The sequence below is a fragment of the Corvus moneduloides genome, chromosome 5 (genome assembly GCF_009650955.1).
Source record: "Corvus moneduloides isolate bCorMon1 chromosome 5, bCorMon1.pri, whole genome shotgun sequence".
Lineage (NCBI taxonomy): Eukaryota > Metazoa > Chordata > Aves > Passeriformes > Corvidae > Corvus > Corvus moneduloides.
The window spans coordinates 15,257,100-15,283,730 of record NC_045480.1 but is presented as its reverse complement, the minus strand read 5'-3'; the positions used below and the strand labels follow the sequence as shown (position 1 = coordinate 15,283,730).

Below are 26,631 nucleotides of genomic sequence, written 5' to 3'. Positions count from 1 at the left end.
AATAACCTTCAGTCAATTCTAGATCTATTACTACTTTACTGTTTTAGGAAGGCTTCTCTGATTTCTGCAACATGAGTGTGCTGTAAGGTCTGAAAATAAAAAGTTATTCAGTCATATTGATGTTTGTATGAAAATTAAAATTCAGTCTTTATAAATTTTTTCCTGATTCGTTTTTGTTATTATTTCCAGGCTATATAAATGAGGCTCAAGACTCATCTGTGGGAGTACATCATTATTCTTCCAAGTGTATAGGCATTTCCATTCATCTGACAAATCCTGAGCCACTTGTTTTATGTCAGCTGTACTGTAAATCCCAGATGTACTATTGAATGTTATGCCATAAACTACTGTACAGAATATTTTGTGATCAGGGCACTGCCTCTCGAATACCACTGTTCAAGGCTTGAATTAATTTTTTTTTTTGTTTTTTTACTTTTTTACACTGGGCTTTCTACCTTACATCACAGTATATAAATTAATTAGATTAACAGCCTTTGCCTAGAAATTCTCTGACAATTGTTCAAGTTCTTATCTTAAATTGTTGATTTGTGTTAAATACAGTACATACACGTTTACATAAAAATACATTTTGTATACAGAAACTTTTGTATATACATTTTTCTTAAAACTTCTAAGTGTTTAGTTAAGATTTTAATATTGTATAATACTCTTCACAAATGAATTTACCAGCATGATCAGTGTTGCTGTTTGGTGCTCTTGAATGACTACATTGGGCTAAATTTGAATTGTAATGGGGTCCACGGTGTCTCTTTGTGTGTCTGAGAAGCTCAGTTGCAGTTTCGTTTTCTCCCTTCTCTTTTTTTTTTTTTCCCCCCTAATTATTTAATACTTAGTGGGTTTTGCTGTATAGATCTGAAAGGGACTTTTTGGATAAGTTTGTTTTTAAACTTTGGGTGGGAGGGTCGGGAATGTGCGGGATGCTTAATATAGTGAAAAAGCTAAGCTTTCTAGAGTTCAGTAGTATCCATAAAGAGCATGAGGGATGTCCTGTGTTGGCGATTTTTAGAATGCTTTACATCCTCTGTCTTCCTTTTCTTCTTTCACACCCACTTCTGTAATGTCCTTAATAGTATCACTGTGGCTCTTTTGGAGGCTGTGATAGTATTTTTGCTAAATAATATTAAACTGTGATTTACAATATTGGAATTCAAATCTGTTTAGCAATTGGAGTTAACATTTGTACTATTAGAGTTATTTCCTTGAATTTAGGCAGATGGTTGAATTGCTGAATTAGTTCGTAACAGAATTTATCAACAAGGCCAAAACTATGTTACCAGTGTAAAACTTTCCAGCAAGTGAAGTAGTTAATATGTTGATCTGAAATAGTATCTCTTCATCTATCAGCACTGTTAACTTTGTTTCAAACAGGGTTCAATGTCTTGAAGTAGGGATAATCCTGTAAGTCATTAATACAATTTTAAAGAAATGCTGAAAGGTGATACCAGTCTTTAATCCAGAATAACCTTAAATTTTTCATTTTTATGTCATAAATGGAAACATTTCTAATTGACAGTATGTAGCATATGTGTATATGTAATGTTCAGAACTGCAGATTTTTAAAAGTTTCTATTTTTAATTTGAGAAAATGTTCCCAGTTCATTTAAATAAAAAAGAACTTGCTTAACTACTTTGTGTTTGGTTCTCCCTTGTTTTGTTGCACAGACATCTCTCAGAAGAGTTGCACTGAGTTAAAATCTTACGAGAGTGAATTTCTTTACCCTGATTAAAATTTTTTGCTATATTTGACTTTTACTTGTGGAGCAGGAAGGACTGAAAGAACTTCGACTCCGGGTGAGGGAGCTTCCAGCTTCCTCCAAGGATGTGAATTAAGCAAAGATGGTAGTATTCAAGCTAATGAGCTGTGCAGAATATCCTGTAACCTGTTTCTGTATAGCACTGACAGCAGAATTAGACATTTGCTGGTACTTCCCTCCCAGAGTTCACTGCTGGCATCCTAGCTTACCTTGTAAAAGGACAATTGTTTTCTACTGATATGAGAGACCACAAACTGTTTAATCTGAAGCACAGGCAGACAAGACTGAAATGTTAGATGGGAGTGAGACAAACACTTGGTGGTAACCTAATAGCTGTAACACATAAATGTATTTGAGTCCAAGCTTTGATATTTCTCCTTATCCTTGTAGTTTATTTGTTTTCATGATTGGACTTGAAAAACTTTGAGAACAAGAGATCTGGAACTGGTATAAATGAATTTTTAAATTGTTTTGGACTCCAGCAGTTATTACAACTAGAGAGACAGATGTCTTTAGTTTCTAAATTCTCAGTACTGTTATGCATAACAAAGTGTAATACATTTGTCAAATATTAGGGGGTATTTGAGTGCTTGCAGTAGGGATTTGAAATCCTTGAAATTAAGTGTGAGGTGGGGAACAAGGTTATTCTGGCTGGCTGGCTGAAGGGTGAGAAGACTCCCCAGAAAACAACAGAAGAATGAATTTTAAGTCTTAAGTAGGCTTATGCCATTGTTGTCCTAAGACTTGGCTGGAGCCACACCACTGTGCCTTGAAAGAGAGAGGAGGAACTAATGGAAAGAAGCTAGACATAAGGTCTCTGCTAGAAATGTTATTAAAATAGTTGTAGAGAAGGAATGAAAACAAGGTTGTTCTCTCTGTCAAATGGTATTTAGTCATGGGAACTTGGTGGCACATTGAGTGGAAGAACAAGGTTGAGGATACGTGGAATGGCTGTTCAGGTGGCTACATCTTCACGCAGGCAGCTTTCAGGTTATCTGGGCTGCCGCAGCAACAAGGGGCTCTTGTCCCTCTTCTATTAAAGAAGCTTTTGGTGGTGGTGGTGTTCTGCTTTGCCATCTGTGTTAAAGGAATGTTTTTGCCTTGGTATTTTGTTTAGCACTACCTAGTGAGTGACTAAATACACAAAATGCTGTTCTGTTCCATTATGTAGGCCAGTCTTAAACCCAGGGTTTCTAGCACCCCACAGTTACTGAAGCACAACTAAACAATCCAATAGCCCTTTCCAGGAACTAGTCAGGTCAGGCTGGCTGTAGCATACGTGTCTTTGGAAGAAGTGCCTAGTGGGGGTCTTAATAGCCAGAAAAGTACTGTGGATTGCCACAGCAGGGATTTTTCCTCATGACCTTCCGAATGCCAAGGGAGTTATCGGGATTTTTCCTTAGCTCTGTTTTTAGTCACTGCAGCAGAAACTGCTAGGTCAGGATTCTGCACTACAATATTTCTGTTCTCCTGCCTTTGTTTTATGGCAGTTTTACAGCTCACTTGTTATAAAGAGGAAAATATCTATAAAAAAAAACCAAACCAATGAAGCACAAATAATCTGTCTGACATGCTCTGTGGTCTGTTCCTTGCTGCTGAGACCTGTGTAAGTCAGTTCTGATGTCTTGCTCTGTTGGCTGAGTGACCTGTGGTGTGAAAAATGATGATAAAATTTCCAAATGTTTGGTGAATGTTTAGGCTTGTAATACCTTATTTTGTTCAAGCTTTATTTCTTTTCTTGCTTACGTATTGCTTCCATGGCTCAAAGAACATGCAGTTGATCCTTCCATGCATCCCCACTGCATGTCATGTGCGGACAAAAGAAGTGCTAAAGTTGCATCCTTACTGTGAAAATCCACAGAAATCTTTTTTTACTTTGATATGGTCTTTTTTTACTTTGATATGGTCTTACAAGCTCTAGCATGAAGATAGCTATAAAGCAGCTGGAGAATGGAAAATATCTGTTAAAAATCAAATATGACATGTTCATCCTGGATAGGAATGTGCTTCTCAGTTATACAACTGTCGTTCTGTATTTAACTGCATTTACAAGACTTGTCTTGTTACCTTCTTAGGAGTTCACACTCCCAAGGTTATTTGACACTCCCTCAGGCTATAAATTATGAGTACTTGCCTACTGAAGTGTGATTTATTATTTCTATAAAAAGGCCCAACCCTTATATTCTGTATTTTGCTGGGAAGAGGCTTCTTTGTGCACCAAGAGTTTAAATTGTGAGCAGCCATTTACTTACTGCTTGCACTTCCTTGGATTGTGTTGTTCAAGGATCTCGGTCTGCTCCTCTCAGCATGAAGAGTTTTGCTCTCCTTTTCCTGGTTGTGATCTGTGGTGTAGGAGGATTGGGACAGAAGCTGAAGCCAAAGAAAAGAAGCAATGGTGAAGAAATCAAATTTCGGACTAAAAGCAAAGATGTTTGCACAATGACCATGAGTGGTGATGATGAGGAGATGAAACTTAGAATTGAATGCAAAAGCCAAGGCATGTCCTACTGGTGTGAGTTCACTGGCAAGCCATCAGTCTGTCGTGCTTTCAGAAATAATCCAAAGATCTACTGGAATCAGATTGCTGCGGAACTCAGAAAGATCCCACATGCTTGTGAATCCATGGAAGCATTGAAGACCACCATGTGCCAAAAGGCTCCCCCAGAGGCTCTCATGAGGCAAATAGCTGCTGGTGTGGAGCTAGAAGATCTAGCAAACCAGGAAAAACCAGTCCAGAAAGCTTCCATTCCTGTGAGAGAAGCGGGGCAAAACTCTGACCCAACCCAACATGGTCAAGGGTCTGAAAATGAAACAGAAGCAATGAAACTGGCACGGGAGCATTGCTGGGAATCCCTGCATGGCGTCTGCTCCTACCTCATTGGCATCTTTAGGGGTTAAGGATTTGCTTCAGGTAAAAGTAATCTGGAAGCACAGTAGAATATACCTAAGAGTAATTCTATTGTGCTTTGATTTTGGGCGCCTCTCAGGGATGTGGACGGGGAGGTGCTAACCTCACTTGCTAAAATCTAACATTACAAAGCCTGTTTTGTGGCTTTTGAGGGGCTAGGCAGCTTAAATTTCCAGTGATCTGTATTGGTTCAGGACTCCCTTACAGCCTCCTGTGAGGTCTTCAGTATGTACTGAGATGTTTGCCTAATCTGTTGTTAATCTTACAGTATTTCAGTTCTAACTGTTGGAATTGGGCTGATTTTTTGCCTTCTGTCACTCCTTCCCTCTTGTGCTGACTTCTGGATTTACAACAGGGAAGTAAGATAAATAACAAATGCATCAGATCCAGCCAAATGTATCAGTTGGAACAAACTACATTCCAAAACTGAGAAAACAAAGCTTATCCATCAAAACTGCTAGTTAATAATTAAATATTTTAATTTAAAAAATTAGTTCATAAACCCCTTGCAGAAATGAGTAAACCCAAGTGGACTGTCTTGGTTTGTGAGTCTGTTACTGTAGAGGTGATAGGAGATCACATTCAGGCACTTGTCTGATAAGTCTCAGGTTTTCAGCCAGCATTTAAAAAAGCAAAGCCCTTTATTGCAGAAGTGATAAGTTTTATACCCCTTCCATTCCAACTCAGAAAGCCAGGAGCTGGTGAGTGAACCTGGCAAACTTGAAAGAAATTGGAATATATACAGTATGAGCTGGCAAACGTTTAGGCTGCTAAGGATAATTTATGCCTAGTACAGCAAAGTGACTGATTGTTTTCTCTTGTTTTGTTTTCATTTTTTTGTTTTTGTTTTGCAGAGCAAAGTTACTACTGCTGAAGAATGGTCCTTGCTGCATTTTAATAATTTAGAAATAAGAATTTTGGTTTAAAAATGAGTAATTTCTATAAATCTTTTTGCTGTTTCCTTTTTAAAGAAAAAATGAAACATTTTAACAGCACTGAAAAATGCTTGAAACTGGAGTGACTGTGCTTAAAGTGTTAGTATGAACTAACTGCCCCTAGGCGTGTTACACACCAAGGCATTTATGTAACCAAGGAGCTGCTTGACCTTGCATAGGTATTTGTGTGTACTGACTTGCTTCAGTTTGTTAGAGTTGAAAGCTGTTAATGATGATACAGTTAGTGCAAACAATAAAAATAAGGTTTTTGAAAAGGTACTTGGTGTGCTTTCTTGAAATTTTAGCTGGTGCTGTTTGTATAAAGTCACAGTATTTGTTGTCACTTGTTTCTTAAGAGATTGTTGGTAGAATGTGTAAGAGAAGTTACAGGTCTGAGTCATTGCTTTCCCACTGTGAACAAGTTTTCATGAATATTAATATTTTCAATGTTACGAGGTTTATATTACAATAATGAGTTTCAGCCAGCAGGAAAAAAAAAAGTAGAAATAAGAGAGTAATGTAGTAATACATTTCAGAACATAGCAAATCAAAAGTGTTCACCAGTGTTGCAGCTGCAGATTTCAGTGTTACTGGACCTGTTAGTGGCACTATTAATGTTTGGTTTCAGTAGATATTCGGAAAAGTAACTCCCTTGGCAACTTGGGCACTTGCCTAAATCTCCTCAAAACACAAAACAAGACCTAATGGCCTGTTGTCAGATTACAACACAATTGTGTTCAGATTATTATTTAACAATGATCCCTTTTGTTCCCAAGTGAGCTTTGCAGCAGGGATGTAACTGGAAAAACTTCATACTGTAGAATTTAATAGTGCTCTGTGTTTGCCTTGCAAAGTTTCTGCAAGATATTGTTCACTGAAGTACTTCTCCATCTTTACTCACAGATTTGTAATTCTCACTACACAATTCCAGATCATGACTGTCCAGTCATTAAACTTTGTGCCTTGTACCAAAAAACTTGAAATAATTTTCTTCAAACCCCTTGAAAGATATGGAAAAGAATAGTAAGATATGGAAAAGAATAGCAAGTCACGAATGCAGGATCAGTGCAGAAGATCGTATGTACAAGGCAGAAATGTAATTTGAATGCTAATAAAATGTGTAAGCTGTATTTTTCTCTGCCATGAATCCAATGTGGTTAGTTTTCATTTGTGATCTCAATTGCTATTACCAGGCTCTTGTGCTGTGAATAAAAAATGTAGTAGTACACGTACTCACCTAATACTGTCATAGAAATTAATATAATTGTCTGATTTGCAAACATGCAGAATGCATCCAAGTGATATTAGGGAACTGTTTGCAATGTTCAGGGGAGGTTGTGGGTTTTCTTGAGGTGTGCTTTTAAATATTTTAAAACTCCTGTTACAAACGATGCAAAATCCACTCTGCAGAGTGAGTGTTTTGCAGTAGTATCCACTACAGCAGTAATGACCTCAAAAATGAGATAATGCCTTGCACTGGCAGAAGTCTGGGAGAATCGGTTGCCCACCATACTGCTAGCAGGAGAAAAAAAGGAGGTTTCATCAGTTCACCAGAAGAACATTTTCCCCTTTATGCCTTTATGGCCTTTTCTATGTGTATGCAGTCAGCTCAGGAGGTGGCAGAGTTGTGTGATGCTTTGTAGAATTCTTGATACAGTCTAAAATTCGTGGCAATCACTAATTCTGCTCAGCAGAGGACAAATGTCACACATGCTAGCATGCTGTTTCCCAGGGAGCTTGTATCTCATTTCAGTAGAGTAGAGCTGTGCTGCAAAGGGCTCCCTGTACTGTGCTGCCTGGAAGGACCCCCTGAAGTTTCACCGTTGAAAGCAGAAATCAAAGTCTTGCACCAATGGCCCCCCTTTAATGAAATGCTTTTTGTAACATACTCCGGATCATAGTTAAGCACCACATTTTAGAAAGAGGTGAAGATTTTGGGACCAAGGTGATGCATGCCATGGATTGCATTTCATTAGGCAATGCTATGCACCCTGAGCAAGTCAGTTAAATATAATGGTCACTTTCAAAATATTTAAAAATTGGATGTTAACTGAAATACCCCACTTCAGTGTAAGAGCACCATGACTGTTTTGGCTACATTACCATTTAATTGTGTTTAGCACCAGAAATTTACAGTAGTGACAGTTCCGTTTCCTTCTGAGTATGAAAGTGCTATTCATTAATGAAAGGATGAATTGAGAAGTGTTTGTGGTGGGTTTAGTGAAATCTTGAGATACCTCATGAATGAATGAGACCTGCTGTTAGTTCCTTTGAGGTAAACTAGTTAGTCCTGTATATGTAAGTACCTCAGGAAGTCCATCCAAGTGGAGGTGGAATTTGTCTTTATTTTCCTGACAGAGGAACAGCAGACAAAAAAGTTTGTCTGGATTCCTGCAGGTGAGACCATTGATACCCAGGCCTGCTACTTCTGCTGATAATTCAGTGCAGTGTGAGGTGTCCGCCTGCCTCAGAATCCTCATGTTTAGGTTGCCATAGAAGCATCACAAGTATTTGCTATTTTGATAAGGGAAGCCTCCAAGAAAAGCAAAATGAAGCATTTGGAGAACCTGTGAATTTGACACACATAGTTAAGACCCAAAAAAGACTAGAGTGAGTCTAATGGAGAGCTGTCGAGATGGTCAGGACTGGAGCACCCTCCTGTGAGAAAAGGCCAAGGGAATGGGTTTTGTTCAGCCTGGAGAAGACTTGGGGAGGGAACCTAATAGTTGACCCTCAATCCATATGAGAAAGCCATAGAGAATACAGAGCCAGGCTCTTCACTGATGTATGTGATAGGAGAAGAGATCCTGGCCAAAAACTGATAGAGGTGAGGTTCTGACTAAGTGAAAGGGAGAACATTAAGGAGGATAAACACAGAAGTGGGTTCCTCGGAGCAGCTCTGGAATCTCCATCTGTGGAGCTTTTCAAGATCAACTGGACAAAGTTTAAAGCAACATAGTCTGAATTGACTACAGCTACACAGTAGTGCACTCTGGTGTTTTCCGAGAGAATTGTTTAGGTGTGTTCTCTGGTCATTGCGTTGTTTGCAGCATTACATTTTTCATTCTTGATTTTTCAGCAGATGTCATGGTTAATATTTCATGGATTTTAGGGATAGAGGTCTCCCACAAAAATAAAAGGACAAAGGAAAAGCTAAAATTTCCCAAAGCTACCCATTGCCATTCCTGCTTCTGTATGGTTGTCAATTTCTTTTTTCTGTTTCTCTTGCTGTTGCTTTTCCCAGTCTCTGCTTTCTTCTCGGAAGAGGAGTCAGACATAGCACAGGAGGTTTTTTTTGGAGTTCTCTGCTTTTCCCCTTACAAATGAGAATTGTTCTAATCGGACTTCACAGACCATTTTACAGTGACGAAAAGTATGTGGTACATACGCAAGAACAGGAGTAAGAACTTGAAGTGGAGGAGGTGCAGTCAGTAGATGACAAGACATTGGTGTTACCTCATGGACATGTTGTTCACTTTCCCATCATGAAAACAAATTAAACGGCTTGAACAATGGGCAGGAGGCCAGGTCTGGATTTTCTGAGTAGCTGTGCTACTGTATGTCCAGAGAAAGCATAAAATTAAGGGGGTGTCTGATTTGGAGTGGAAGTTTGTGTTCCCCTCCCTGCCGTCCTCCTCAGCAGGTTATAAAACTGTTAGCATAACCCGCTGCTCGCCACAGGCATCCCTTCCATGGTGGCTCCTGCTGCCTCAGGGCTCACAATGATGGTAGTCAGGAAGGGAAACAGAGGTGTCCTTTTAGATTCTGCTGGCTGCAGACATAAAAAACTCTGCATTGCTCTGTCACTACTGCTGTGGCCTGTAAAAATTAATGTGGCAGTGGTGACATTGGTTGCCCCTTTATTTCTCTTACTGGTGCAACGTGAGGGCCCTCCAACAAATGCAGCTGTAATAAAGTGAAGAATGTGGTTAGGAACTGAAGAGGGCTAGAAGCTTCCCGATGAAGGTTATGGTGAGCAAAATTCAGGCACTGACCTCTCCATTTCCTCTGCCAACCAGCACAGTAGGAGGGCAGGAGTGCTGCCCCCATCCTCCCCTCTCACCCCGCTCCAAGGCAGTGCAGACCACATGGGTGCTCTCATCGAGGTATTGAGATGACCTCCTGTCTTCCATACTCCAGAAATTTAGCATGGGAATCCACAAATGTGTGTTTGCAGCTGGGGAAGGTTATCTGGTGCCCTCAGAATAATGTGGTCAGTGGGGGACAGTGACAGGAGTAGGACCATGGAGTAGGGTTTCCCCATCTGTGTGCAGAAAACATTACCTGAGCCTGTCATGGCTGTTTGGTGCCTCAGATGGCACAAATGAAGCTGAAGCCCAAGTGTTTGAGCAACACCTGTTTTTGCGTGGCGGGAATTCACATGGCCTCCAGGCAGGCTCCTCCAGAGCGAGCTGCCTGGCCCAGGAGCGAGCAGCTGTGCCGGCCCTGGGGGCTGCTCCTGGTGTGCTCTGGGGCCCTGCTGCAGTGCTGGGCCGTGGCTCTGGGGTGCTGAACGGTGCTGAGGATGGGGGTTTGCTGGGTGTTGGATTCTGGCTCTTCTTCAGGGACTGTCTGGGAGCAGCTCTGCTCAGGGGAGGGGTGGCTGGCAGGACCCTGCCGGAGCATGGGGGCCACAGCAGGAGAGACACCAAAGTCTTTCAAGTCACGTTGTTGAACTTGGGCCATGGGCAGGTGGGTTTGCCCCAAAGGTGAATGCCAGAGCAGGTGGAGATGAGGTTTTTCAGAACAAGGTGTCTGTCTTTCCCCAAGACCTTCCCCAAATACTGCTGTCCCCCGTGACCCATCCCATGCCACTTCCTCTCACCAGAGAGATGCTCCAAGAGCTGTTCTTAAAGCCCGTCTGTACAAACCCACACAGTGTCTGCATGAAGGCAAGCTACTCCAGGATGACAGGAGGTATTTTTCACAATAGACCAGACAAGGAGAGGTAAGAGCCATTAAACTACAGCAACACAGAATATCACCTGCAGTCGTGTGTCTCCCCTGCCTTCTTGGGCCTGAAATCTTTTGCATAGTTGGAATCAGTTCACTATCCTTTGGTTTTGCTTCATATTGATCACATGGCATCTGGACATCTTCTTGGCTCAGGGTAAGTCAGCAGCTGAAAGAAATCAGAAACACCATTTCCCTTTGCCTTAGGGAACTATAAAACTTTTTATAGAACTCTACATATTTCACCTCAGCAGCAGCAGTGTTCTTTGGCAGGAACATACTTCATCTGAAGCACAATAGAAACAATCATAGTGATTTGAAGGAACCAGCGATTTTTTTTTTCTTCCTCACTATTAGTCTCTTTTTTTCACTTTTTTCTTTTTTCTTTCTTTTTTTTTTTTTTTTTTTTTTTGGTGGATGATTGTGTCATAAGTATTTCTGACTTTGAAAAAACACAGGATCCAAAATTAAAGATTACTTTTAATCTTTGCCACGAGACAAATTATTCTGGGTATATCATGGCTCTTTTAAACATCTACATTTTAGTTTAACTCAAATAGCAAAGAGTAGTATATGACTACCTTGCAGCTACAGCATAGTTTGCTTGAGCAAAGAAAAGTCAAGGACTTGAGCAACGAAAAGTCAACTGTCTTGGACTAGAGAGCAGTGTAGAAAACTGACTGACTTTAGTGTCTGTGAGAAGAAAGGTACATTGTAAATATCTGAGAGACAGGAAGAAATCCACCTGAAAAGGACATCCTCAGACAATTAATTTTTAATGTCTGTGTTTCTTCTGCATTATATAAAATTTATTTTAAAAATTATTCTTGCCATATAAAGACACACAGAATATTTTAATTGCTAGTGTGCTTTCTACAGCAGCTTTTGTGAGTGCATCACTTGTCAGTCCATAGACCTAGAAAGGAAAACTTTATGCAAAGGAACACTGTTCTCAGCTACAAATTTCTCAGCTGTAGATATTGTTTAAGATTGTAATGCATTTTATTTCCACATTCCCTTTTATTCAACATATAACATTCAGGATGTTTAAAGAGAAAAAGCATATAAATGTGGCTTCTTGCATCCGTGTGATGTAGACATGTATCGTCATCAGTCTTTAAAAGGTTAGGAAAAGAGATATGTAAGGGAGCCTTTGACAGCAGATGTGTCAACAGAAACTGGCATGTTGAACAGTACTATGTGTGTATTTAAGCAGAAGCAAAAATTTAACACACAGTTTTGTAATTCTGCTCGATGAGTACACTCATGGGAACTAAGCCTGTCCCTCACATGGCGCAGCTTTAGGCCTCAAACATGCAGAGAGGGCTCCCAGGCATTTGGCTCTGTCATCAGGGGCTGATGCACATGGATACAATACTGCCCTGCAAACCATCACTTTCTCAGGTCTTGCTGCTTGCAACTGTATCTGCCTGCATATCTGTTCTTCCAAACATAAATGTGTCATGCTGCAAAGTGCAGATTAATGTATATAGTGTGCCATTAATATATATGTTGTGCCCAGTGAATACAGACCTGCCTATGTGTGCCAGCACAGTTTTATATAAATCTCCCATCTGAATGTAGCAGTGTTTCTTTGGTTTAGTTACGTTTATACTTAATTAAAACCATTACTCTTCACTTCTTTCTGTTCGTTACCTTAAATACAATGATTTGGAGAAGAGAGAAAAAGCTGATAAGGAGAGGAGCAAAAAGAATATTAAACCTAGTCTGCGTTTTTATATTTTAAAAAAGCTTTGTGCAAATACTAAGCAGCTGGTCTGGAGTAGCTGTATCAACAGAGAACATACTGATGAGTTAACAGGAAAGGGCCTTTGATGATGCCAAGGTTTCATTGATTATTCCAAAACTAAAATTTACAAGTGTCTATATGGCAAGAAGACAGCAATGAATAAAGTGCCTTTTGCCATGTGTGATTATTTTATGTAATGCTTAAATTAATTATGGTTTGAAATTATTTTCTGAGATCATTTCATGGATTTCGTTGACCTTCAAAAATCTTTTTGTTCTTTCAGAAGCTGTCCAAATGTTACAATTTTTATTCTTGATCCTGTCTGGTGCACCCCATCTCACCCCCTACCATGGCAGTGGGTCAGCCTTTGACCCCTCTTCTGGTGTAGACCATAGTTACACAGAACACTTCAGTCAGCAGCTTGTCCTAGCTTGGAGCAGTTTTAGGCTTTTAGTGGTGCTGAAATGAGGCGGGTCTAAGGGTGCTTTGCTGAGCTCAGCTATACTGCCGTCAAAAGGAATTGGATAGCTCCATTTATTTGCAGATCTGAGGTCAAATCCTGACCCAGCACCACTGTGTTCACCACTAAACCATATCCCCAAGTGCCACATCCACATACCTTTTGAACACTTCCAGGGATGGTGATTCTACCACTTCTCTGGGCAGTCTGTGCCAATACCTGACCAACTTTTCAGTAAAGAAATTTTTCCTAATATCCAATCTAAACCTCTGGCAGAACTTGTGGCTATGACCTCCTGCTCTGTCACTTGTTACCTGGAAGCAGAAGCCACCCCCCACCTGGCTACAGCCTCCTTTCAGGTAGTTCTGAAGAGTGATTAAGGTCTCCCCTGAGCCTCCTTTTCTCCAGGCTAAACACCCCCTGGATCCCTCAGCTGCTCCTCATGGAACTTGTGCTCCTGACCCTTCCCCAGCTCCACTGCCCATCTCTGGAGATGCTCCACCACCTCAGTGTCTTCCTTGCAGTGAAGGGCCCAAAACTGAACACAGGATTTGAGGTGTGGCCTCACCAGTGCCCAGTACAGGGGAACAGTCACCGCCCTGGTCCTGCTGGCCACATTATTTCTGATACAGGTGTCATTTGCCTTCTTGGCCACCTGGCCACAGCTGGCTCATGTTCAGTCACTGTCAAACAGCACCTGCAGATCCTTTTCTGCTGGGCAGCTTTCCAGACACTCTGCCTGCAGCCTGTAGCACTGCCTGGGGTTGTTGTGACTGTAGTGCAGAACCTGGCACTTGGCCTTATTGAACCTCACACAGCTGGCCTCTGGCCCCCTGATCCAGCCTTTCCAGATCCCTCTGCAGAACCAAAGTCGTTTGGACTGTGCCATCAATAATACACAGATAATATTCACCATCTAGTAATTAAAGCTTATGTTAAATAGTCTAGGGCTCCGTTTCTGAAGGCTGTTGGAAGGCAATGTGGGAAGTGCTTATGGGAAGGCTGTTCTTTAATGGATACAGCTTTCAGTCCTGTTCCCAACCAGCAGGTCCATTAACAAGGACTTAGGTCCTCTTTACCCACATACAGGAGAAAAATCCCTGAATTCCCTGATGGCATGAAGTAGGACATAGATGTGAGATTCCTCTATAGGCACAGAGGAACAAATAGAATTAAAAATGAGTAAAAGGTAGCTTGGTGCAATTCATGTGATGTCAGAGGCGAAAGCGGTAATTTAAACTAGAATTGGAATTGTAATGCTGCACCTTCAGCAGTGACGTTCTGATGCACTGCTTTTCACCCATTTTCAGAAAAGTTCGGGCTGAACAGGACTGAAACTTCTAAAAAATATCCTAAATATTTAGAATATTGCTAATTCTCTGCAATCCCATCAAGAAAAAAAGTATAAATACCTAATGTTTAGGATAATTAATTTCTTGTCTGTTGATGATTTCCACATGGAGGAGCTGTAGAGTTAGAAATGATCCAAGAAAAAACACTTCAGAGACATCATATCTTCTCTAGGTTAACAGAGCAACCCCCAAATCTATCATAAATGCTGAGGTATGTGCATCCTTTCAGCTTTTGCTAACCATAACAAGTTGCACTAGAACTTGGAAAGATGGATCAGGAAATTTTTTACTTTGTTAGTGGCTTTGATTCATTACATACCTGAACCTGCTGAGATCACTAAAATGAAAATGGCAAAGAAGATTTGTCTATTTCCTTTTTCCTTTCTCTGTGCCTTCAGAGGGTTGTGTCAGATGTGAAAATGCTGAGTGCTGCCAGCCCACAGAGCAGCTGTGAAATGCAGACCTTTACAGTCATCCTTCTGACTTGCTGAGCTTTCAGCAGGAGTTTTCAGAGCTCCTTCCAGATGTGAGCTCTGGAGCCTCACAGCTTATACTTACTAACTTTCAAGGATAACCCAAGGATCATGGAGGATAAACCTTACGGCTAATCCTGTCAGTGGATAGGTCACACTTTGGGGCTGATGTGCCTTGTGGAGGCATGGCTTGTGTTAGCCCAAGACCACTTTTTTGGTGTGTCTGAAATAGCTTCTTCAAAAGAAGAAGTAATAATCTAACTCAGCAAAATAGTTGTCACAACTGTGGCTGCACTTTCTTGTTGTCTTTCCTGGGATAACTGCTGTGCTTTAGGAGCCAAGGCAGTGTCAGTGTAGCTTGGACATCAGTATTTTCAGGGACAAAAAAGCCCTGGGAGTGAACTCCGTGTTGGTTCCTTTTCATCTGGAATCCACTGAAGTAAAAATTCCTGTTAGTTATTTGTAGTATTGAAGTCTGTGTGGGGGGTGACCCCAGGCACCAGTGAAGCCTCCCAGCAGCCACTCACTCCCTCTCTCCAGAGGGATGGAGGAGAGAACTGGGAGAGAAATGGAGAGGAAGGAATGTGGGTAGAGATAAATACACCTTAATAAGTGTAGGGAAAAGGGGAGAAACAACAGCAAGTGATGCAAAGACATTTACTTTACACCTCCCCCAAGCAGGCTGGTGCCCAGAAAGTCCCCAAGCTGGGGTTACTCTAGAAGGACCACCCCCAGTTTTACTGCTGTGTGCAATGTCATACAGTATGGAATATCCCTGTGGTCAGCTGGGGTCAGCTGTCCTGGCTGTGTTCCTTCCCCGTCTCTGGCACACCCCCAGCCTCCTTGTTGGAGAGGGAGCACAGTGAGAAACAGAGAAGGCCTTCGTGGTGTTTAGTGACAGCTAAAACATGGGTATGTTATTAGCACTGTTCTAGTTACAAGTTTAAACACAGCACCATATGGGCTGCTATAAAAAGCCAGACCCAGCACAGTCTCCTACACCATGAAGTCCCTGGTTTTCCATTCCTCTTTCCTGGTTTCCTTTTCCTGGAACAATTTCCTGGTTCCTGTTTCCATTTTCCCACTGTACTTAAAAAGTGTGCATGAAACGAATGTTTATTCCTTGGCAAGGGCTAGAAACACCTTGCTGTGCTTGGAACCAGTGCTAAACTTTGCAGAACTATCAGGCACTGATAAACTCACGAGGGTTTATGCAGTATAGTTTCCTAGTTGAGGTGGAACCATCCATTCTTTTGTCTCCACATGGAATATGCACCACTCTTTTCAACAAATATACAAAAAAGACCCCTAATATTAATGAATGTAACAGAAATAAAGGAATTATTCCATGCTTATTACAATATTTTTATATTGTAAATATACAATATTTATAAATATAAAAATATTTATAAATAAATATGCTTATCATTATATTATATGATATTATATTACATTATATTACATTACATTATATTACATTTTATTACATTATATTATATTATCAGCTGTGTATATATGCACATGTATATTTATTGATACAGCTTAATTTATTTACATACTTTAGCTTTACGGAAAGGCTCATAAGAGTAGATGAAGACCAGAGCTATCACTGATATAATTACCAGACTTTTGAAAGCCCATGTATTCTGACCAGGACTGCATTAGAGAAAAATTAGAAAGGAAATCCAAGCTGCTTTGATTTCTGAAAGTAAAAGGTTCAGATCACGTGTGGTTTACAGAAACCCAGAAACAACCTCAAAAAAGTGGTCAGCAGCTAGGAAAGGGTGTCCTTCTAATATACCACATCTTGGCCTGTACAGACTCTGTCTTCAACTCCATTCATGTTGGTCCTGTGACACTTTGCAACAACAGCACAGTGTGGAAGAATTTCACCACTGCTCTAGTCAGTATTTTAAATGTTCCACTCTAAAACCCTTTGCTGATCTTGGTTCCCTTCACCTAGGCAGCATCAATTAGTATTCCTGCTGTTTCTACATGAAGTAATCCAGTACTGACCAGTGTATACATCAGAAAAAACCCTAAAACAAATACCTAAGTTATTTAAAATTCCCACTAAGACAAATAAATCTTACCTTTATGAGAAGGTAGATTATAACTAGAAGAGGGCTGAATCTCATCTCTTATCTTCATCCTCCTGAAGTAACTCTACAACTATTGCCTTAATGCAAAAATGTTTTTCTGCTCTTCAACTGCAAAAGCATATGGGGGCTTTTTCACCGCAGTGCTTTAAAGGGAGCTCAGGCACTCATGACAGCTGAAAGGGTTTGAAGCATCAGGCTCAGTGCTTATGGCAAGCAGGACAAGCCCTCGTGTTCTAGCAATACTGTCTGGTGATTTCATGTGATGTGTCCATTTCTGCCTTCTCCTAGTTATGCATGACTTGCAATTACCCTGAGCAGACTCAAGGCAGTCAGTAATTTACAATGGCATCTTTTTGTTATTTTGCTCACTTTATCTCTCTGTAAGAGACCCATCCTTTGTTTGACTGTATTTCTGAAGCTTTTCTGGTCAGACAGACAGGCTCTTGCATTTCTCTAAGCTGTGAAAGTCTTAGCAGACTAAGGAATTAGTCAATAGTTGTTTCTCCTGACTGCCAAACCAACTTGAGCATGTCCTGAATATCCTGAATCTATGCTAATAAAACTGGCAGCCAGCCTGCTCAAATAAAACCACAGGACTTTGAAATGACTGTTCTTGGAGAATCTTTAGCGGTTCTTAAGGTAGAGAAGTGATTAACTTGTATTAGAGCCAAAAGTAAATGAAAATATATAAATTCAAGTTTTGAGGCTAAGTTCTTCCTGAGATTGGAAAAATCACCTTGAAACACATTTCAGTCTAGTATCCCTTTATTTCATGGGAGTCTTTTCTGAGATTTTTTTCTTTTTATGTTAAATTCCATGTATTACATGAAAGATAAATCCTACAGAAGAAGAAAAACCAGTTTTTTACTCTCAAATACCATCTCTTATTTGGTGATCCTGTAGCATTATCAGAAGCAATCAAAATCTTAGGGCCTGCTTAGATTTGGATATGTTTACCACAAACTCTTGTGTTTCATATACTAACAATCATTTCTATCATGGCATCAGCATTTAACATCCTGTATAAAATAGGGTAATCATGTTTATCTAATGGCAAATATTTATACTTCTTTGAATTGTTTCAAAGTCAAGAAAAACCTTCTTTAAGGTTGGTCTGACACACTTTCACAATAAAATTAAGGGAGAGAAGACATCTCAAATTTCCCTTGTTTGAATTCAGAAGGCCTCCTCCTGCCAAGATGAAACATTCTCCATTTACCATCAAAATGTAAACTCCATTTAGCATCAAAATTTTGGGTCTTCTGTATAATATGTGGTTTTTTGGTCTGTATTATCTCATTAACAAGAGGGATTTCCTCATTATTTCAGAAACATTCCTAATGGTCATGCTCCATCATGGGCTTGGATCTGCTTGAGTTAATTAAAAGCACTTATCTTTTTGTGAAAACACTGCTATCCTTGCCTACAGGGTTAAAGCAACGCTCTGCAGGTCTGAAAGCAAACTCTGCCTTTTCCAGCTGCATGTGACAGTGTTCAGTGAGCAGGTCAGTAACAGATTAACAACTGCTGACTGCCAGGCACGAGCTGGGAGCCAAGAGGGCTGAACTTCTGCTGAACAGAACCTTGGCAGTAATGAATTTTATCATAATGTTGCCAACATAATGCATCAAGTAAACAAACAAACACTGCAAGTAAAAACTACTGACTTCATAGATGAAGAAGGTAAACAGTAATACCAGACATGGACATAATGGATAAAATAATTAAGCTGTTAGTATTACTTAGAGATAACCACTGCATCAAGCAGCAGTGTTCAGTCAATTTGCTAATGTTTCAGGATTTTAGTTCTTAAATGCAAATGTGAACCTCTGCATGAACTGTAGTTTGCTATAAAATACCCTTACTATTTAATCTTGTAAAGTGCTCTTTTTTTATTAGCTTAAAATATAAAGCAATCATATGGTTTCTGTTGTTCTGTGATTAACTTACAGTTAACACTTGTTTGAATTAACTAGCGTTTGTTTCTTTTTATTTGGGTTTTGTGATACTAGCTTTCATTTGGATGCTGTTTTGCCAAATTCAGTTGTCAGTTTTGGCCAGCTTGTGAAATAATCGGACAGTGTTAAGGACTCAATGAAGAGAGAATCTGGTGGCTTTTTTTCATATTTATTTAACTGATACGAATTTTACCCCAGGTCGGAAGTAACTGAAAATTGTTAACTGATGAGCTTGCTTCTACTTCTTTCAAATAATTGTGCCTCCACATAGAATAATTAATTAGCAGATCTCAGTGCACTGAAACCATCACCACATTTTAAATTAACCAGACTCTTCCAGAGAAAGGCCAGTAGTCTATGGAATATTCTTCTGAAGTGTTGGGCACAGGCAGTGAGATGCAGAACACTGGCAATGGTGTCACTGCCTGTGTGACAAGTATTTTGTTGCTGTGTAAAAGGGCTGTTGGCTTACTGTCTTCTGTAAATCTTTGACTCACACAATCAAGAAGGAAATCAAGTTACGAGTTCCTTGCCTGAAGCTTGTTTACCTAGGGGTAGGAATGCCGTGCCAGAGCTCAGCCCACAGTCACAATAAAAAGGTTATTGCCCTGGGAGGTAGAGGTGTGACTGCCACATCTGTTATTTAACAGGCTTAGTCTTTCAGCAGGTATTCCCACCAAAATGATGCACACCCACAGCCTGTGCCTGATTATATTTTGTTAGTGAACAGCACAGGAACAGGCTACTTTGTTTTAATTACAGTAACAATTCCATATTAGTGATGTGTGTACTTATACACCAAAAATTGCTTGAATGCTGCAGGGCAGTACTCATGGACTTTAATTTGAAATGTAAGTAGCTCTTCACATCACTGATGCTGGATCCATTTTAATTCAGTTTGCCTGTGCATTTGCACAGGGAACAACATCCTGTTGTCCACACGTATGACTGACAAATAGCTGATATTCTATGGTGCCATATTTGTAGGTGGTCAAAGGAGTTCAGTCAACCATTTACTATTCATAAATCAAATTAAAAATTTACTGTTGTTATATAAAATTTAGTTTTTATTCCATTATGAAAAAACTACGAATGAACAGGAGCCTCACGATGTCACAGAGATGACACCACAAGAAACTGCAGTTTGCAAATAATGCACCAATGCAACTAGTAGTATAAAGGATAATAATTTCCTATATAAAAAATACGTATGTGTGGATAATATTTAAGCAGCAATAAGAACTGAGAAATACTATACTTCTTCCACACCAATGAATCATAGCTAGGAATAAGGATAAAACTTCTTCTCATTGCTTAAACAGCAGAAAGACACTGTCTACATTTAATTGTAACAGTTCTGATGAGAACTTAAAGATGCTAATTACCTGTCTGAAGTTTCAGTCAAAAGGCACAGGAGAATCTCTGGACTGAGATTTTTCACACAAAATTTACACTGGGATTTGGGTATCCATGCTTGTAATTCTCAATGATTACCTCTATTTGCTAGTATTGCCAATTTTTTCCTATGTCTTTCTGTTTTAATAACTAAACAGGTCTTCATAAATTCTACCTTGCCAAATTAGCTGTTCAGGTTTGCCTTTTGTTACATGGATCAAATTGTCTTTTGATGAATTGTCGGCATTGTTTGTTCTGTGGCAAAACTGTGCCTGCAGTTTACAAGCAAACAGCATTTCATCTCAGCAAAGGGCGCTGAGGTGTATTTTAAAATGTGCATGACAGAAAGAAAAAAATGCTTTCTTGGAAATCATATAATAAACAGATTTTTGCAGCAGCATTTTCTTGGCAATTAGGTGCTAATTAAGCACCTAAGAAATTGAGCTCATACTTTAATTTTGTGTACTTTCTTGTCAAGTTGATAGTTGAAGAAAGTGACTGTTCTTATCACCTGATAGGACAGCTCCCAGAAGGATTTCTGGGGTACAGGATCAATATGTACTATATGCCCAGGTCAGTAGAAGACATCCACAAAACATCAGTTCATATCTAATGAAAAAACAAACCAAAAAGATATTCTGAAGGCATAGCAATGAAGCTGCCTGATGTCCAGACCAACCTCCACAGAATAAGGCTGTCTTTTATGCACCTAAATAAGTAAATCTTGGTTTACTGGGATTTTGAAATCATCTAGGCATGTCAGGCAAGAACTCCAGCTGGCTCAAGACAGATTATGTCAAAGATGATAGTGCCCGTATCAACAAACACTTGACTGCAGAATTCTCTACAGAAGCTTCTGCATGCTAAAGACAGGAAGAGCTGACAAGTCCAGCTTGCCACAGCCTTGGGGAGGGAGCAGCAAAGAAGCAGAAAGCAGATCTTTACTTGTGCAGCCTTTTCTCTGCCTGTCCTCTCCCATTTTTATGAAGTAGTAGGACTAGGCTGCTATGTCCTATCAATGATGGGGCAGCTGAACTGAGATTGACATTGAAACTTATTTTGCTTGTCAAAGCCATCAAAATAGGCAATTTTGGAGGGGATGAATGGTGGAGTGCTTAAATATTTTCAATACCTTGTGGCTGGTTTCAACAATAAATGGCATTTTGTAAACACCACCAAAAAAAATCATCGCAACATCATCTGCAAGAAAATTCCCTTTCCAGATGAAGACCATCTGGCATCTCCTAGTGAATATCTCTGAGAAAGTCTGTGACAAAGCTGGGACAGGAACACACAGCTCCTTTCTGTAAGCCTTGTCTGATTTCCCATGGTTCCTTACATATTTGTAACCTTCCTCTCTTACCTATCTGGAGACATTGTTCAGCCACAGTAGGAAGAATGTCTTGATGGTTTGGTGAGGTTTTTGGCTTTGGCAGCTCCTTGACAAGGGAGCAGCTTGCTCAAAGCTCCTACAGATGAACCTATACCCTCATTTGTCAAAAAGAATCAATTTATAGTATGTTTACCCAAGCAATTGGGCATGTTAAAACTGTACCTAAATTAGTAGCAGAACATGAGGTTAGCATAGCCCATTGGCTTTATGCTGTCTCCAGAGTAATTAGCCTTGATGAGAGGCCCATTAGCTACAGCACATAGCCCCACTAATGCAGCTGCACAGTTTTGAGGATCCCTGCTAAATACTAAATACTTCAGATGGTACTGTGCCACTATGTGGTATTAGTTTAGGATTCCCAAGCATGACAGTGCCTCCCTTACTTACCTCTTACATTGTCATACTCCTCTGATTCCCTTCCAACCTGACACGTTATCATATATTTTCTGATCCCTGAGTCATCCCTGCCCCTAATTCATTATCCCTTGCCAGTGTGAACTACAAATCTTTCACATTTAGTGGACTGCTGCGAAGAGTTTCATACATCCTCATGCCAATCAAAAGTGCTCAAGGCAGATCTGATGGCTGAACTCGATCAAAACGCATCAAAGGCAGCTGCACATACATAGATTAGGAGATAGTCCTGATACACGGATCAAACCCTTTGGATTTCAAGTAAATGCATCCCATTCTCCGCATTTCTGTCCCGCACATATTGCAGAATTGCACTTTTTCTTCCTAGTTTTTGTTTGATTTTTTTACAGAGTTAACAGTCTCCTCATTGCATTTTGTAAACACCACCAAAAAAAATCATCGCAACATCATCTGCAAGAAAATTCCCTTTCCAGATGAAGAACATCTGGCATCTCCTTTTTGCCAAACCAGTCCAGGCAATGCCTTGCCTATAGCTCTGTCCCTTTGTATTATTCCAAATACAAATGGGAAAGAGTCAAAGAGGAATACCTGCCTGTATCTTAGACTAGTTTCTGCTTTTCTCTCTTGCATCCCTCTTTTATTCTGGTACTTCCCAAGCATATACAACTAATACCTCACATTTCTTCAGTAAAACCAAGAAGCTTCTTCAGAAGCAACCAAGCTACAAAGAGGGATGCCAATCCCCAGCTCTGAATGTGTTTTTATATTTATCTAATTCTTGTTCTTTCACTCTGGTCCCATAATGAGCGCTCATGATGTAGCACACTTCTTCACATACACAAAAGCTGGCAGAGAGGGAGGAACATAGATCATTGCTGTGCAGCTGAACCTTAGACCTCTCTGTCACTAATTCTGCAGGAGCTCGAATGTGTTTCTGAGTGTCATGCTTATGACCATCTCACCATAATGAACACTGTCCTAAATGCAGCCATAGAATCAGAGAATCCTAGAATGATTTGGGTTGTAAGGGACCTTAAATACCATCTAGCTCCAACCCACTGCCATGGACAGGGAACCTTCCACTAGACCAGTTTGCTCAGAGCCCCGTTCAGCCTGACCTTGAACATTTCCAGGGATGGGAAGTCCACAGCCTCTCAGGGTAACCTATCCAGTATCTCGCCACCCTCATCATAAAAAATTTCTTCCTCATATTTAATCTAATCCTAACCTCTTTCAGTTTAAAGCCATCGCCCCTTGTCCTATCATTACATGCCTTGTACAAAGTCCCACTCTGGCTCTCTTGTAGTGCCCCTTTTGGTACTGAAAGGCTGCTGTAAAATCCCACTGGAGCCTTTTATTCTCCAGGCTGAATCTCCAGCCTCAGCCTGTATTCACAGAAGAGGTGCTCCTGCCTTCTGATCAACTTAGTGGCCCTCCTCTGGGTTGGTATTACTGGCTACTTAAATAGTTACTTATTCTGGGTTTTTAAAGTTCTTCAATACCTTTTTTGTGACACAGAGTAACAAAAGGTTCAAAAGGTAACTTTGAAATGCTTTGTGGAATTGTTGTCATTATCATTATCAATTTCTGCTGAACACGATGATAGTGCAACATGTTAAGGGCGTTGCAGGATACATCCTTCAATAGCTGGTAAAAAATGTTTTAGAGAAGCTCATGATCTGATAAAGTTCTTACTGTTGTTCATGAGGAGGGAAGGACTTGGCTAAAGAAACACCTAAATTATGCAAGCACACCTTGTCACCCCCATAGCCGCACTTTTTTTTGTTCTGAGAATGAGAACTGGCACTTTTCCAAGGAGGTGTGTCAGAGGTAAGTGAACATGGCACTGAAGTATCCTATTGTGTTGTAACAGTCTTACTGGAGACCTGAAGGTGTGTCCCTGCCTTTATAAATACCGCACTGCTCTTCCAACAAGCTCCGGCTCTTTTGAAAAAGGGGAATTGCATCAGGAGCTGTGTTTGGGTGTCTCCGAGCCCTGTGCAAGGTATGTATCTTAGTTATCTTACTTTTGCACTGTTCCACTTGCAGCAGAAGGTTACTGTCAAATCTTTATTCATTTTCATGTTATTATTTTCTGTGTTTGCAACAGAAGTGTAAATACCATATGAGGTTCCCTAAAGAGGGGTTTATGGAGTGAGAATTTGTGTATAGGATAAGGCATGAAGCAAGTCAAGTAAGAACTAAGTAGGGCCTGCTCACACAAGCTGTTACCAGTGTATTCTACATTCTAAACTTATTTAACTAAAGATATTTGCAGGTAACTGAATGTTGAAATAGATTCCTTATTAGCGTGGCTGCACATGAATTGCTGCTTTCGAACACAAGAACTTGGTTACAGAAATTACTATGATGGAAACATCTAAAAATATATCTAGGGATTTAATCATCATAATGCCAGATTTAAACCCCTCTTTGATTCTCAAAGCTGCTTTATAAAGACAAACACCTACAGAAATAAGCAGGGATCAGCAGATAATAATTTGCAGATGCAGGGATCAGCTTGATAATAATTTGCTAACTAGCTACATTTCAAAACTGAAGTTTCACATTTATCCTTGGATTTGGTGGCTTTAAACAGAGCCCAGTATACCTCAGGTTATCTTCAAAAGCAAAAGGGTAGTTCTGTTTGTTTAGCAGTCAAGGTGGAAAAGAATACATCAGTAGTTACTTTTTGATGTCTGGAACTTTTTTTCACAGCAAATTTGAAATACTGGCATAACCAGTGAATTACAATGATTTTCAGGATGCCTTCAAAACAGTTTTCCTCAACTTGAACCAAATGGTTTCTTTTCTGTCTGGCATATTTTCGAAGAATAACCAGAGGTTGGAGTCAAAAATGCTTATGAGTCATTTTGCAAAATGGGAGATTGTGGGAACAACTGCTTTATTGTTATAACTTAAGATATCCATCTGAAATTGACAAATCCCAGGTTCAAATTCCTTCTCTGACTCCAGAAGAGATTTTAATTAAGGCACCTCAGTCACTGGGCAGCAGCGTGTCCTGGGAGTGATTTTTCTGTTCCCCATTGCACAGATAACTAAGTAACTGGAAGTTACTCCACACCTACTTACAAGGATAATTCATAATGGTATTTAAACCGGGTATTATTTACACAAAGGACAGATCATTTTGCTGATATCATTACTTTAATAGGTATCAAAGAGCAGTGCGATGCCATATCTGAAAATCTTCAACTGTCAAATGTAATCCAGCATTAAGTGAAAATGTTTTTATCTTTTTGTTTGTTTGTTTGTTTCGAAGGCAGATAACAAGCAGAACAGAGACCATGAGGATCAAAAGCTTTGGACTCCTTTGTGTGTTGATGCTGGTCTCCCAGATGCTACTAGCGAACTGTGAAAGACAGAAGGAAAGAAAAAAGGGAAGACAAGGCATAGAACATGGTAGAAAAAACCAGAAAGAATCTAACCAAGGAAATGAAAAAGGGCAGAAGTCAAAAGGAGGAAAATCATCTCCTAAAGGCAAGTTTGAAACCAAAGAAAATGCTGAGTGCACCTGGTCAGTGACGGACACAAATGCTGTTACTGTGCACGTACAGTGCAAGCACGGTGACAGTGAGTTCTGGTGTGAATTCTCTGGTGAACCTTCTAGCTGTGCACAGTATGCAGCAAACCAGAAATCCTACTGGAAACAAGTCTCCCGATCCCTAAAGAAGCAGAAGCAGATCTGTCAAGACCCCAAAAGTGTACTAAAATCTAAATTATGTAGGAAAGGCCCACAAAGTGCTCACCTCAGGTTGACTCACTCAAGCTTACTAACAGCAGTGGGTCCTGCCAAAGAGAACAAAATGCATCACACAAAAGAAGTTGCTCAGACTCCAGCAGATGCCTCTGTGACTGAAAATAAGCTAGAACACAGTCCTCAAGACTGTGTTGAAGATGTAGATTACATTGACCAGAAAAAGGTGGCTGAGGAATACTGTCCAGAAAGCTTGCTTTCCTTCTGCAACTTTTTTATTACAATGGTCCAAGACAAACGATGCTGAGGAGGTGTTTCCAAAGCTCTGAATCATGAAGGTCTGGTCTCATCTGAGTTACTGCAAACCATTCCAGATTTTATTCTTATGTTATTATTAGTGTATATAAGCAAGAAGGAATATATTTTTCTGATTTTGTATATACACAACAGACTACACTTAACATAGCTGAAGATGTTATAGATGTTATGTGCCCACAGATTGCTACCCAATGGATGTGTTACCAGTGGATGTTACATACTCTGTGCAGAAGTGTATCAGTAATCTCCTTGGCCCTCTTTGAGGTGTGCTAGCCAAAGTGATGAATTCAGTGCCATGCACTTATGCACTTCTTGGTTATGTACAATGCCTTTGACCTAAAAGTTATTAAGAAAAATAAACTTCAAAATACATTCAAAACTGCAAAATAATAAAAATAATAAACTTCAAAATACATTAAAAGTGCTCCTACTCTATCTCTCTGTTTTTACTAGATTTCTCTGAAAGTGCTACACCTTTGTCAAAGAACGATCTTTCACAGCATCTAGGTGAAGTGCTGTTTATAAAGTAGCTTTAAAGATACTTCTGCAGATTTGCAGATTCAGGTTTTGATAGCGAGCTACATTGTGGTTAGATTTTCATCATCATAGTAATGAAGGGCAATAAGATTTTCTGATTTGTCAATAAGTGTGCAAATCTTCAGTTTTTTAATCTCACCAAAGGATGTCAGAACACTTTAAAAATATAAACTCCCTCTTTTCTCCTACAGTCTGAAGCACATTGTACTAATTTTCTGGTAGGTAAACA

The 26,631-nt window shown here is 39.9% G+C and overlaps 3 protein-coding genes and 1 long non-coding RNA gene across 22 annotated transcripts in view; 3 read left to right on the top strand and 1 right to left on the bottom strand.

Moving 5' to 3' along the window:
• PROM1 (prominin 1) overlaps positions 1-2,989 on the top strand; it is a 72,716-nt gene extending 69,727 nt beyond the window's left edge. For all 18 annotated transcript variants that reach the window (XR_004240082.1, XM_032108696.1, XM_032108693.1 and 15 more), the window contains one exon: positions 190-2,989. The gene's annotated coding sequence lies outside the window, so the exon portion shown is untranslated. The remainder of the gene's footprint in view (positions 1-189) is intronic.
• A 1,093-nt stretch (positions 2,990-4,082) lies between these two features.
• Positions 4,083-4,673, top strand: FGFBP2 (fibroblast growth factor binding protein 2). Its single transcript, XM_032109180.1, has one exon. The coding sequence runs from the start codon at positions 4,083-4,085 to the stop codon at positions 4,671-4,673; it is 591 nt and encodes a 196-aa protein (XP_031965071.1).
• Positions 4,674-7,128: 2,455 nt separating this feature from the next.
• LOC116443884 lies at positions 7,129-17,210 on the bottom strand. The gene is made up of 2 exons (XR_004240083.1): positions 16,700-17,210; positions 7,129-10,740 (listed from the first exon to the last, which is right to left on the bottom strand). It is a non-coding gene; the product is annotated as an uncharacterized LOC116443884 (long non-coding RNA).
• Positions 17,211-23,727: 6,517 nt separating this feature from the next.
• FGFBP1 (fibroblast growth factor binding protein 1) lies at positions 23,728-26,631 on the top strand. Of its 2 annotated transcripts, none has more exons than XM_032109664.1 (2): positions 23,728-23,834; positions 25,113-26,631. In XM_032109664.1, exon 2 carries the CDS (start codon positions 25,138-25,140, stop codon positions 25,852-25,854), a length of 717 nt encoding a protein of 238 aa, XP_031965555.1. In that variant the 5' UTR covers positions 23,728-23,834; positions 25,113-25,137; the 3' UTR covers positions 25,855-26,631. The 2 variants fall into 2 exon arrangements, with proteins under 2 accessions (XP_031965555.1, XP_031965554.1); XM_032109663.1 differs by having other exon boundaries at positions 23,741-23,834; positions 25,117-26,631.